Raw genomic sequence first — 14,249 nt, 5'->3', positions numbered from 1 at the left:
GGAAGCTGTGAAGGGTGCCGCACCGCCCGAGTGGAGAGACAGCTGCCCCTAGACACACTTCAGAGGAGTGAAGCCAATTAGACTTTGGGGCCCAAGGATAACACTTTTGACATAAATGTCAGCACTAAGGGGCTTAGTGACTGCAAGATGGATGGCTCATCAGAGCAGCAATCTAAAAAAGATTTGTAGAGATCCTGACATTTTTAAAGCATCAACTGGCATTTCTTCTGAAATGAAATTGGCTCCAGGGAGGAAAAGTGATTATTATTTAACAGGGTGTGGACAGCCGTGCATTAGGAGAACGTACCCTGGCATGGAAATAATAAGAGAACATGGCTCGGAGAGAAAAGCCATTAGGCAAAGGGCAAATGGTTTCCAGCAAGGTGCTCTTGGGAGCAGATGCTTCTCTCTTCAGACCGTGGCTTCCCAGGAAGCCCAAGGCCTTGAATCTCTCAGCAGGAATCCTGTGCTTTCTCCCCAATGTGGGTCTGTCTTGTTGCCTAGTAGTCGTTCCAAGGATAGAATTATTGTCTATGAACACTACTGAGTTCCTTCTATCAGACACCTGGACCTTAGAAAGTACTGTGGAACTTCAAGGGCAGTTGAAAAGCTCTCATCTGGGTCTGCAGAACCATATAATCTTTGCAGTAGTTACATCTGAGCACCCAGCCCTCCAAGAAACAGGGCAGGTTCCTGACACCACCTAGCATAATGGTTAGGAGCAGAGGTTTTTGGAGTTAAAGACTGGAGTTTGAGTCTTAACCACCTCAATAACTGGCTGCAGGATTTTGGGCAAGTTGCTTGGCCTCTGGGATTAAAGAAACTAATTAATGCATGTGGTGTGCTGAGCCCAGGGGCTGGTGGATTTAATGACTATATGGGGATGCAATACTTAAAAGCTAGAAGTATCATCAAGTCTGTCCTATAGCTGGCATCTTCACTGCATGCTTACTGAGGCTGTGCCTTGGAAAGAGTAGCTTCTATTAGGATGCATATTACTAAAAATAAATTTTCCTTTGTCTTTTTCTGGTTATACAAATAATATCTGGACTGGGAGTCACTGAACTGCAGTATATGTGTTAGATTTCACTGTCAGTGTTTTGACAGGTGAAACACTTGCTGTCATTAAGGCTGCCTTCTATAGCCTGAGAGAGTGTAGTCAGTCACTTCCCACCCACAATCATTATGCTTTCTCCTTCCACTCCCCTCCCAAGATCTGCAGGAGGAAAGGAGTCAGAAGGTGTAAAGACTGATGTATTTAAAGATTGTTAACCCTTGTTCTGGACCCTAATTCGAAGATGGTCACTTCAGGTTGTGGGGTGGCACTGGGGTTGAACATAGGCTTTGAGATGAGCCCAGCCAGTCCCATCCCAGGCTCAGACACTGTACTATTTGTGTGGCTTTGGCCAAGTGTTGTCCTCTCTCTGAGTCTTGGTTTTTGCATATTTGAAATGGGACTATTATTTACCTTGCAAAGCAGTTTTCAAGATGAGAGACAATTCATTGACAGTCTTTAGCTTATAGTAAACACGTGATGTATTATATTTCTTATCATCATCATTATACCATCGTCCACAGAATAATATGGATAATGCAGAAAAACAGAAAAATTAAAAAAAAATCTATTTGGTTTTATAATACACTGTTGCATTGAAATTAGCCCTCTCCACTGGAGAAAGCTTTTACATCCACTTCAAAACATCTCCCACATCAGAAAACACAGGGGCATTGTTTTTAAGTTGATTCTCAATGAGCCCCCACAAAGACAACACAGCTATTAACCAGGCTGGCTCCCCTTGTTTCCCCCACTCATTCTGCTTCAAAGGCTTGCTTTAGAGAATGGTGTTCTTTGGGGATCTTCAGAAGGGAAAGGCTCCATTGTTTCATCTCTGTACAGCCTCTGTGTGTCATTGGACCAGTAATACACAGTGGAGCTCTTTGCTGGGGAACCCAGATGGGTAAAGAAGGGCAACAATGTGTCCCCAGTGAGACAACTGCAAGGCGTGATTCTTCAGGATCTTGGTAGAGCCAAGGATGTGTGTAGCTGGAAAAATGCCAATTCATCAAATCCATTGGTTTCATATCACAGATATAGCTCTGCTAAATCTTTGTCTGGCAGGTATACAGGAAATTATAACATGTAAGGGCTGTCTGTAATAAAAAGTTATCAAAGGTTGCTTTACAAGGGTTCATTCTGCAAGTAGCAATAAAGTCAAAATTCCCCAAATCCCAATTCTGTTACTAAAGAGCCGTGTTATGAATCTAGAGTCATACTGTCTAATAGAACTTTCTGTGAAGATGGAAATTGAATTGGATTGAATTTCAGCAGCTGCTAGCCCCATGTAGCTGTCGAAATGAAGCTAGCGGGATGGAGGAATTGAATTTTAAATTTTATTTAGCTCTCATTAATTAAAATTTAACTGTAAATAGCCACATATGGCTAATGGCTACTACATTGGACAGTGTGAGTCTAGAGAAATCAGCGGTAAATATAAATAGGTGTAGAAGGCATTTTAAGGTAAGGTGTAAGCCATGGCCCAATAAGTCATTACACTTGAGTGACAGGCAGCTTTCATTTGTTTGTTTGTTTAGTTTTTCATTTATTAATTCAACAAATATGTGTAAGGGTAACCTCAAGTTTGAAGACCACTGATATGGAGAAGGGTGAAGATTTGGTCACAGTGCCTGTAGTCAATAGAACTAGTATCTGTCTATTCTGTTTCTGATTGGCATCTCCAACACAACACAATAAATCTTTTATATTCCAAAGGCACGCCAAGACATACTTCCTTGGTTCCAAATAATGTAAAGGCTTCGGAACACTTACCATCATCCATAATTCCAATGGTAACACCTTTCCCTGTGTATCCCAGCTCCCACGCTTCAGCCACATTCAAATCAAGGCCAGGAGTGCCATCAGCTTGCCCAGTATTGATCTGGTATGGGAATTGCAAAGCAGAGAATATTAATAGTTTGGGGTTGTAAAGCACCCATGTAATGTTTTCTTGATAGCTCTGCAGTCATCTAATATTCCAGGGCCAGCTCAAAGGCGGCACCTTCCATGAAACAGTACTTTTATGTGTCCCCCTTGCCCCAAGCCACCTCTTTACAGCCTTTCCTCTCCAATTTTTGATATAAACATTTGATGTTTTATGTAAACATGCAACCCCCATCTCTTATAACTAGAGTGCTATCTTTAAACTCTTTCTATAAAAAAAATCTTAGAGTTACCATTGCAAGAAACCCTCCCTGATTTAGAATTAAATGCTCACTTGTGTAGTTCTTTGTTTATACCTCATGTTTTGAATTCAGCACACATTGTCTTGGATTATTCTTATTGGAAGATAATTTTTTCACTAAATAACATCCTTTTCAGGAGGGAACATGTCCTAGTTACCTTTGCAATTTCAGTATCACCACACAAAGTTTTACTCAAAAATATTTGTTGAACTAAGTTAAAAGTAACTGGTTCACTTTCAGTGCATGTTCTAATGCAGAAAAATAAAGCCTACTTCCCACCCAAAAAAAACCCCAAAAAGAAAAAAAGGAACATGAAGAAAAATTCCAAATTAGTATGTTCACTCTTCTCTTTTCATGCATCTTTGTCCTGGGCAGATTTTCTCAAAGATGGATTGCAAAAAAATAGTAAGTCAGAGCTTGTACTGGCAAAAGCCCACCATGATCAGTGGCTATTTTGTTATTGCTAAAACATTATGTGAATGTCATTAGGACTCTTTACAAAAATTACTGCCCTCCTCCTTCTAGGCACATGTTAAGACTACACCTCTCCACCCCTTCTGAGGTTAGAATGGGCACATGACTGGTTTTGGCCAATGGCATGTGATCTCCTGTGCCATTTATCACATAAAAGCAGAAGCTTTGAGAGCCAGTGTACAATTTGCTTCATTTCCTAGCTGAGGGGCTTATAAAAGCTCTGTCGGGATGGAGCTCCAAAGGAGCTTGGCCAGCCTGAGTCCCTGAAGGTGTTACAAAGCATTGGTCGTGTAGCAAGAGTGAGAAACAGGCTTTGATTTTGATAAGCCACTGTGATATAGGGGCTGTTTGTTACTGCAATAAACCTAGCCCATCCTGACTAACACACACAAGCTCATTCATTTATGCAGATCAGATTTTCAGACTTCCGTGCCCCAAAGCATAAGGCATAGTCAAGCTCTGCAGCCCCAGGAGGGAAATTGTGACACATTCCTATAATGCAGCCATCCACAGGGCTGTAATTTAGTTCCCTTTCTTGCTCATCAGCTTTTAATCTTGAAGAAAATAAAGCTTCATTCACATTTATACATTAGTCACTCTTTCTCTCAATATGCCCTGTAATTCGGGTGGGTTTGGAGTTGCTGCTCCCCTTTTGAACACAGCTTAACCAGTCCAGTGGATCATGTGGACTGTTGGTGAGCCAGGAAATACTCACTTCACCAGATAGACTGGGTCTCGGTGCCTGGAAACCTGCATCCATCAAGCCCCATAGAATTGATTTCCTGCCACTGTTTTAGGAAGTACTAATAGATGCTACTTTTGCTACTTTAGTCTCTAAGCTCTCTTGCTTGCCCCTTGTGAAGTCACCAGATTCTTTCTCTTACGCCTGTAACTTTATTACGTCCTCTTGTTACTCTGCCTGTTGAGAGCCCTGGCTTGCTCCTCACAGAACTTTGATTAACTTTTATGTATTTTTGCAGTTTTCGCTCCTACACTGGTGTGCTTTTTCAGAGATTAGGAGAGTTGGATCAGTTATTGGTAGTAGCTTTGATTGACCCCAGGAGAGCATGGATATTTAGTAGTCCCAGAAGAAAGCAGATTAGGGAACCACATGCACAGGTGGTGACAGAAGATCAATACATATTGAAGGGGACAGGGAGGTTCATTGAGCAGGATGCTGGCTAATCTCCCACTGCATAACGAGGAAATAGACATACATCTTTTATCCGGAGTCTGAACGTGGGAAATGTTAGAAAGAACACAGAGACACTCACCAGATACCATTGCTTTGTGAAAAGAGGATCATTCATGTTGATGTCAATCTCATTGATGTCTCTGTACCCTCGCTTTTTTCGGTCAAATCCTTCCTGTTGCAAGGCCATCTTTACCTGGAATGACAATACTGGTATATTACTCAAATCTCAACCTGAACATTTGTCTTCTGGAATTTGTTTCCACGAATCCAAATTTCACCTGTATATCATGTGCTTTTCTTTTTTTCAGCAAGAGCAAGTTCATCTCATGTATGGCTCAAAGTGAATTTCTCTAAAATAAGAATTATATGGAGAAAAGTATTCTCAACGAAAGAAGATAATATAGTCATTATCTTCTTAAGTCATTAAGCAAAATAAAACAATGAAACATTTCTATTAAGGAAAGAAGATTAATGTGGATTCTGGGAGGGAGAGAGTGAAATGGCATAGATGATGGTGATTATTATTATTTTTAAAGCATTAGAACTTGAGATATGGCATAGATTATTTTTTTGGAGGGCTTGTCATCCTTCAGTTGGTTGACAGTACTGTGCTATCACATTTGGGAATCAGCTAAAATACCTCCCAAAAACCAACAAACAAAAAACCTGCCTGGAGAGCCAGACAGTCCCATAGCAAAGCCCTAGAAGGTAAATGAGGAACCTGTGAAAATGAATTGATGGCTGCTGCTGCTGTCCTTGCATAGACAACATTGCATTTTTGGACAGTCAGACAGAACCCCAAGCTCTTGGACGAAAATGAAACTTATGAGCTGAGATAGTTCAAGAGGCTCCTGGCAACAACTAGGCTTTGCCCAATGAGGAAACTTTCTTTCACTTGGACAATAACTAATTTATCATTCAATAGCTGTGGCTGGTCCCTGAACATCTACAAACTCAAGGACAATGCACATGTATAAAGAGGTGTATGCTGGATATTGATTATTATTTTTATTATATTTCGTGGCCCAGCATTCATTTTTCCTCTTCCAAAATCTCCCCAGTGTACTTGGGGAAATGACCTCAAGTCCATTGGGTTCTGTGTTGGTGGGAGTGAAATTCTAGGTGCCTGACAGCTGCAGGCACTAAGTCTCTCCCTGCCTCAGGGAGGCCTCCCTGGGTATCTCTCTCCCAGGACTTGAATCTTGGGAAAGTGATGCAAAGGCAAAGAATTCTGGGAGCCTATTTATCCCAGAAGTTCACTCACTAGTAAACGATCTTTGCTTTATTTGGTTCCTGCAGCCCAGCCCTGGGGCTCCCTCAAGACTGATCCTTCAGCCTCCCATGGATTGTGAGCTCCTGATGTCTTTTCCACAACGACTCTTTTGCTGAAGTGATGTGGAATCAGTTTCTGTTGCTTGCAGTCAAGAACTCTAATGGATACAGGATGAGAAAAGGACAGCAGGGCCCAAGTCAAGAGTGACAGCAGGAAGGGAAGAAAGAAGAGACCACAGATACGAAAACCCTTTCCCCTCCTTGCTGCCTGGGACTGTGGAGGAACCTGTGGAAGGCTAGTTCCTCCCTTCTTTGCTCTGCACACTGACACAGGAAGGGCTGGGGCTCTTTTTCCAGGGAAATTCCAACTCTACCAGAAAATGTGTGGATGTGGAAAAGAAGTGCTGTGTGGCATTGGCTCCATGAGTTCTTTGGAGATATTCCAACAAGGGTCAGTCACTGTGGCAAGCTTAAAAAAATTCCCCCTAAAGAAATAATAAAATAATTGGAAAAATGAAGTGGATGAATATTTTTATAATGGCAAAAATATGGACACAGCTAATCTCCATCAAATGGAAATAAATTATGATTCAAATATACATATACATGTATACACTTATGTATATGTGTGTCTACATAAAGAGATATATGTGTATGTGTCTATAGATGTGAGTGTGTCTTAGAAGATATACATATATATACTCTAAGAAGCAGGTGCCAAGAATTCAATTAGGAGAGAAAACACAAGAAACTTTGATGCAAGTCTGACTGTAAGTAAAGGAAAGTGAACAAAGCTGGGCAAATGCATCCTCACCGGCCCCACAGCCTGGGGAAGGTTCTGCAGGGCTGATGGGGATCTAAACTCGGCTGTCAGAGGAACCCTGTGTCTCCCAGAGATGGGCCTGCCTCAGTACCCCTGCTGTGTGCAGTCCCTGTGGAAAGTGTGGCCTGTTGTCACACAGGGATCGATTTCAGAGCACAGCAGCTGGGGTCCTTGGTCAATTATTCTCCCTGATGGCAGAGATCTGTGGGGCACATTCTCATAGCTCTGTGCATGTGCACACGTGTGTGCATGTGTGTATTCATTAATGGAGAACATTAAAATGTTGAGTTCTCAACCTGGAAAGATAAGAACGACATGCCCTTCTTGAAACCTTCTTTTACTATAGAAGCAAGTATCCAGTCCAGAGTGTCACTGAGCTTGGGAAAGGAGTCTGAATTGGCAACTTCCTATTTTGGCTCCGCAAGGAGGCCTTTGTCTGCTCTACTCACTAAAGGGAGGCCTGGGTTGGCTTCTACTTAGGGACTCCCATTATATCAGATTCGTCATGAAGAATTTCCTAGAGACAGCACCTTTCCTTGAGAGGATCTTCAGTAAGCAAGAGCAAACTGGAAACTTGAAAACTCTCATCTATATGTTGTTTCCTGGCAGCTCAAGAACAAAAAGACTCACATTGGATTTCACCTTTTTAAGTAAGAGTGCAGAATGGCTATTACCATCACTCCAAACTCAATTAGACCAAGTGTACTCTAATGAAAAGCCTGCTCAAATTCATTTCCATGAAATTAATTTTTAATTCCATAAATTAAGTTTTAATGGAAACTAGCGATGCTTTGGAATGCTGCACTCTCTGGGCACTATGCCTCCTTGCAACTCAGAAACGTGGGAATCCTGAAATTGGAGGAGGCTTTCTGAGTCTGTTAGCTTATCTTCTTGTCCTCAATGAAGATCTCAGTTACACTTTAAGAGAGATGAACACCTTTAAAAATATGTATTTTTGCTTGTAACACACAAATAACTGAAGAACAGTTTTTTCACAATGATGCCATGTAACCCTATCAATTGTTCTTATTTTTCTGTGTTCTCATTCAATACTCATTCATATTCATACCTAATTTTTATATATTAGTAATCGTAACTATAGATGAAATAGTATATTCTTTCTTCACAGAGTATCCTACCATGAGAATTTTAATATGCTGCTACTTAGCTATCATGTTATTTTCTAATGGCTACCTACACATTCTGTAGCATCATGTACCATAATTTACCCAACTATTTACTTCTTATTGGTCATTTAGATTGTTTTTTATTATAAATAAAATTATTGAGAACAGAGAGATGAGGTTATAAACTATTTAAAAAGACCTCTGGGGAAGATTTCAGTGTTATAATTTTATGTGTGGTAAAGCCCTTAATGTCAGACAGGTATTTCCTAGCATCTAAACTATATTTCTCACATTATAACTAAAAGGCCACTGACTTATTCTCTCTTCCTCCTTCTCTGAATTTAAACCTTTCACACACAATGCCTTTTATTACCACTTAGATGTGACACCGATGACATGCATAAAACTTAATTATTTCTCTTCTTGAACAATAATATACAGTTAACTTCCATATTTAGTTTTAGAACGCTGCCCCAATTAGGACCATGGACCTAAACATTTGTACAAATAAAAACATTGAAGAAGCTAGGAATGTTCGTTACTAGGCATTATTTTATTAAAATGAACAAATGGATATTCTACAATTCTAGTTCAACTTTTGAAACTTAATTTGATGTCTGTGCACAAATGTTACCCCAGCAACTCTACCCACCTGGGCCCCTCCCAGTCCCTGGACAATGTGCCAGTTACAGACCATGCTAGGATGAAACAGAAACCATCTCCACACACTTACATACTGTTCATAATTTAACGAGGTATTTCCACTACATTTTATCTTCCCAACAAAACTGTGGGGTGAGTATAGTTGCAGTTGAGGGAATGGAGGTTCAGAAGCCACTGTTCAACAGTTAAAACATGGCGGAGCCATCAGGTTGACAGATTCTCGATGCTATGAACTTTCCACTAAGCCACTTGGCCTCTCCCTAAGGGCATGTAACACAGCCAACCTTTCAGGATCTGGTACAGCTTTACTGTGGATATAACTCTCAAAGAACCTGGGCCATGAGCACTTCCCTGCTGGGCTGATAATTAAACCGCTGTTAATTATCATTGACTGTGCTGAGTGGGGAGGGGCCAGGACAAAGGGGAACAAAGGGTAACAAAGCGGAAACCTGCCTCCAAAGAAGGTAAGGAACATCTTTGCTTGAAGTGAGCGCAAGAAAAGGGACATAAAACCCAAAACTAACATGTTGCTGAAAATACCGAAGTATGTTAATCTACGATGTCCTGGATTGTGTAACACTATTATGTTCTCCACCACTAAGAATTATTCTATTTACCACTGGTACGGGTTGAACTGTGCTCAAGGTATATTGAGGTGTCAACCTCCAGAGCCTTATCTGGAAATAGAGCCTATCACGTGTAACGTGTTAAGATGAGGTCACTAGGGTAGGGTGAGCCCTCCATCCAGTATGGCTGGTGTAATTATAACAAGAGGACAGAGAGACACAAGGAAAATGCCACGTGAAGACACACAGATACACAGAGCAAAGTCATGTGAGATGGAGGAAGCAGAGATTGGAGTTATGCTACTACAAGCCAAGGAACGCCTGGGTCTACCAGAAGCTGGAAGATGCAATGAAAGATCCATTTCTAGAAACTTCAGAGAGTGTGGCTGTGCCAACACCTTGATTTCGGAGTTCTGGCCTCCAGAACTTTGGGAGAATAAATTTTTGTTGTGCTAAGCCACCCAGTTTGTGGAACTTTGTTACGGCTGCTCCAGGAAACAAATGCAAACACTAAGAATTAAACTATGTCACGATGCTTCCTTCTCATTTGTAAACTTCATTTGGTACTTAAAGTGCTCTTACAGTTTTATTTGGACAAAGATTTCTTTTACCATATGTAACTTTTTCAAACAAAAGAAAACAAGGAAAATGTTAGCCAGATCAATTGGTTCCCATGCCCCTAAAATTCCTTCACATTTGGTGTCTGAGTCACAATTGTTCATGTCTCTGTTTTTCCACAAAAGATCATCTTCTGTGCCAACAAGAGTGTTGACAATCACATTTCTTGAAAGAGTGTGCCACTATTGTCTTCAGGATTTCCTTCCAAATTGCCAACTGCTGTTCTGCAAGTTCGATGTACCAGTCAAGACAATGACAACTTTGTCACTCTTGTTATTTGCTGAGAGCAGTGATAAGATGCATACAAAACACAGGCATTTTAGAATTAATGATGTATGGTAGTTTTTGTCTTTCTATATTATTTTGTTGGCAAACTTTTGAGCAGTTAATCAAAGTAGAACTTTTCTCAGTTTGCCCCTCCCCAGGACTGGGCCCCCTAATAGGTGAGCTGAGGGACAGTCACCCATGGAAACGTGTGCTTTGGTGAAAAGAGCCCTGGATTGGGAGTTCAGGCACTGCTTCTGCTTCCTAACTCTGTGTCTTTGAGCACAATAGTGACCTTCCTGTCCCAAGGCTCAGTTTCCTTATCCCTAAAATAGGAATAATATTTAATACTTTCATCTGAGGGCTGCTTTGAGGAACCAATAATGTCAATGTCTGTGAAACACCAGCACATTGCAGGTGTCTGCAAATGTCATACGCCTACCTCTCCTGCATTCAGCTGTCCTCCATCTGGGGGTACATCAAAGTCATTTGGAGACCTTTAATGATCCCCACATCCTAGACACACTGGGACCCAGTCAGAGTCTCTGGAGGCTTTGTTTTCAAACCCTCCAGGTGGGTCCCCTCTGCAGTTGAGCTTGACACTGTCTGGGAGGCTTGTTTTCTTCCTCTGTACAAGACCTGCCTCTACCTCCCAGAATTGTGGTGATGCTCAAACAGGATCCAGGCTGTGAAATCCTCATTTTGTAAAGAGCTCAGCAGGTGGGAGGACTTGTGGCCATCACCATGCTGAAGGTGTCACCCCTAGGCGAGGGGTCAGGGGAATGCCACTGCCTCTCAGCCATAGCCCCTCCCAGCTTCTGTCCCACCCTGGGCCTCTGTGTCTCTCTCTGTGGAAGGACATTAAGAATGGTCATTGTAAAACAGAGAAGCAGGAAAGAAGCACAAACATAATTCCTCTCCCCCTCCTGATAATCCCTGTTGACATTAAACAGAAAAAATAAAATAAGGGAACCCATGTGCATGGTTAGGAAATCAAAACAATATAGAAAATTATAAAATGAAAAGGGAACTCTTGGTCCTCCTGTCCTCTCCCTGCTCCCAGATAGCTCTCTCCTGGAGAATAACTGCTGTTCATTACTTCTTGTGAATCCTTCCAGAAATTGTTCATACACACACTAGTATATATGTATATACATACATGAAATATATATATATATATACACACACACACACACGCACACACACAAAGGCTGTCTGGAAAGTATACAGCCATGTAATATGTTAATAATGGCTGTATACTTTCCAGACAGCCCCATTGTGTGTGTGTGTGTGTGTGTGTATTATACACACACACACACACACACACACTATATATATATATATATAGACAGACAGATTCTGTGACAAGCAGCGTTTGTCAGCATGTTCCTTTTATAACGTGGTGGGTTGAATGGTAGCCCCCCAAATATATGTGTACACCCAAATCCCCAAAACCTGTGCATGTGACTTTATTGGAAAAAGGGTCTTTGCAGATATAATTAAGAATATTGCCATGAGATCATCCTGGATTATCTGGTTGGGCCCTAAATCTGATGGAAAGTATCCTTATAGGAGACACAAGAGGAGAGACATGCACAGAGAAGAGGAGAGGCTGTGCAAAGATGGAAGCAGAGATTAGAGTGATGCGGCCACAAGCCAAGGAGTGCCTGGCACCATTGCAAGACAGAAGGGTGACGCAGGATTCTCCGGGGAGCCTCTGGAGGGAGCATGGCTCAGCTGACAATGTGATTTCTGACTTCTGGCTCCAGAACTGTGACAGAATAAATTTCTGTTGTTTTAAGCTACCAAGCTTGTGGTAATTTGTTATGGTAGCCATAGAAAAACTAATACTTTAGTAATAATTTAAGAGAGATTAATATATATAATATTTAAATGTTTAATATCCACATATAGATTTGATATATAATATATAACTAGTAGATATTACATATATACTATTGTATAAATATATATCTGTTATTATATCTATATGTTAAAACACCTATATATAGATATTATATAATAGTGTAATATAGATATAAAATCTGATAGTAGTTCTTTTAAATTTAGTACAAAAGAATAATCCTAACAGGTACTGTTCTTAACAAAATCTCTTATTCTCTTTTAACAGCCACCTATTATTCCATCATGTGATTAAAACAAATTTAATGATCTAGTCACCTATTGAAGGACATGCTGGTTGGTTGGATATTTTGTCGTTGTTATTTGGTGATTCTGCACAATGCTGCAGGGAATATCTTCACACACACTGGAGTGTGCACACACACAGCCATGCACACAGTGGTGATGTTTTCCAGGTATGCATTGGGATAAATTATAAGCAGTAGGATTGCTGAGTCAATATATTTTCATAAGGCAATGATTGCCAAATGCCCTCCAGAAAGCTTGTACCAAATTACTCCTTCACTAACAATGTGTGAGAATGTGGAGAATTTTTGAAAACATGTGGGTCTTGTGTGGCCGTTGTGATCAGTGGGTCTGTGGTGCCTCCCAGGAGCCTGTGTTTTAAGAGCTCCTGGGTGACTGTGCTTCACTCCTGGGCTGGGAACCCCAGGAGGGGCCGAGCTCCAGGATCTGCTTTAGTCAAAGGTCCCCAGTGCTGGGAAGGTGGTAAAATCCCAACGCTCAGGCCAAAACACAGAGCAGCAAACTGAGAGTCGTCAGGGGTGGGCTGTGGCCTCAGTAGTTTCTAAAGCTTTCCAGGTAATTCCAGTGAGCAGCCAGGGTAGGGGGCCGGTGTGCTGGGGGCTCCTCTCTGTTCTCTCTTGACTACATCCTCAGGTCAAGAACTGAAGTCAAATTAAACTGTAGACGAGGGCAAGGGACAAAGAGCATCTTCATCAAAGACTCCCAAAGACCACTCTCAGATCCATTGGAAAATATACTCCTTTTACTGAAAATATAATCTCTCTAAATGCACCTAGCTGGTGGGGGTTGTGGTGAGGGCTGGATGTGGGGGTGTTGAGTGTGGGAGAGTCCTAAGAATACAGCAAAAGTTTCCAAAGAACATGGATCTTTTATTTATTGAAACCTCTTAGTTTGCACTGTAAGGGACCTAACCTTTAATATGGGCTGAGGATTTTTTTTCCCTAATAGGTTCCAACACGCTAGCTAGAACACCCGTGGGTGGGCTTAAGGACACACCGTATGGGATGCAGGGTTATGGCTGAAGGCGGAAGGCCCCTCTGGTGCTTGGCCTGATCATCCTCATCCTCATTGCCCTCCTGGGGAGGGCAGAGGGTCTCAGCCACTCCTAGCAGATGCTCACAGAAGTGTTCTTCCTCTCCTGAGGTGTGGAGGGGGGCTTTGGTTTCCAGCTGGGGGTGGCTGGGGAGAACTGAAATGAATTGGGTTGGGTATCCTTCATCTCACAGAAAGGAGAACAGAGATGGACTTCATTTTAGGCGCACTGCTGACTTCTATGTAGCATAGAACGTTGTGGAAAAGGAGGCAGCATGGCACCATGGATGAGAGCTTGATTTTCGGGACAGGCAGACAAGTCACAGGCCCCACTGTCCTTGCTGTTCACGGGCTGCGAGATCTTGAGCAAGCTGATGAACCCACTTAAGGCTCAGTTTGTAAAATGGGCATGAGCCCTAATGATGATTAATGTTTATTGAAGGCTGATGGTGCAGCAGGTCGTGCTCTGAGTACTTTATGTACATCATCTCGGTTATTTTTCCCAGCAACCTCACGAGAGGTTAGGAATGAGAGGTTAGGAATGAAGGCGAGAAGACATTAAGCAGCTGGTTAGGCGGCACACGGCTAGCCCAGGGTAGAGCCATGGTGCATAGCCAGTACGGGCTGGATCGTGTCCTCCCCACTCCACATGTTGAAGTTCTGACCCCTTGTGATTGGATTTGGAGATAGGGTCATTAAAGAGGTAATTAAGTTAAAGCGAGGTCATTAGTGTAGGGCCTAATCCAAGATGACTGATGTCCTTATAAGGGGACATTAGGGCACTGGTACAATCAGGGGGAATGATG

The 14,249-nt window shown here is 41.9% G+C and overlaps 1 protein-coding gene across 3 annotated transcripts in view; it reads right to left on the bottom strand.

Annotated features, from left to right (window-relative positions):
- PCSK2 (proprotein convertase subtilisin/kexin type 2) overlaps positions 1-14,249 on the bottom strand; it is a 191,608-nt gene that overhangs the window by 79,481 nt on the left and 97,878 nt on the right. For all 3 annotated transcript variants that reach the window (XM_069495994.1, XM_069495993.1, XM_069495995.1), the window contains 2 exons: positions 4,989-5,102; positions 2,828-2,936 (listed from right to left, as the gene is read on the bottom strand). In XM_069495994.1, coding sequence (XP_069352095.1) covers positions 2,828-2,936; positions 4,989-5,102 — 223 coding nt within the window. The remainder of the gene's footprint in view (positions 1-2,827; positions 2,937-4,988; positions 5,103-14,249) is intronic.

The sequence above is a fragment of the Eulemur rufifrons genome, chromosome 20 (genome assembly GCF_041146395.1).
Source record: "Eulemur rufifrons isolate Redbay chromosome 20, OSU_ERuf_1, whole genome shotgun sequence".
Taxonomy (NCBI): domain Eukaryota; kingdom Metazoa; phylum Chordata; class Mammalia; order Primates; family Lemuridae; genus Eulemur; species Eulemur rufifrons.
Note: the sequence above shows the minus strand (reverse complement) of the source record. Positions and strands in the feature narration are given on the sequence as shown.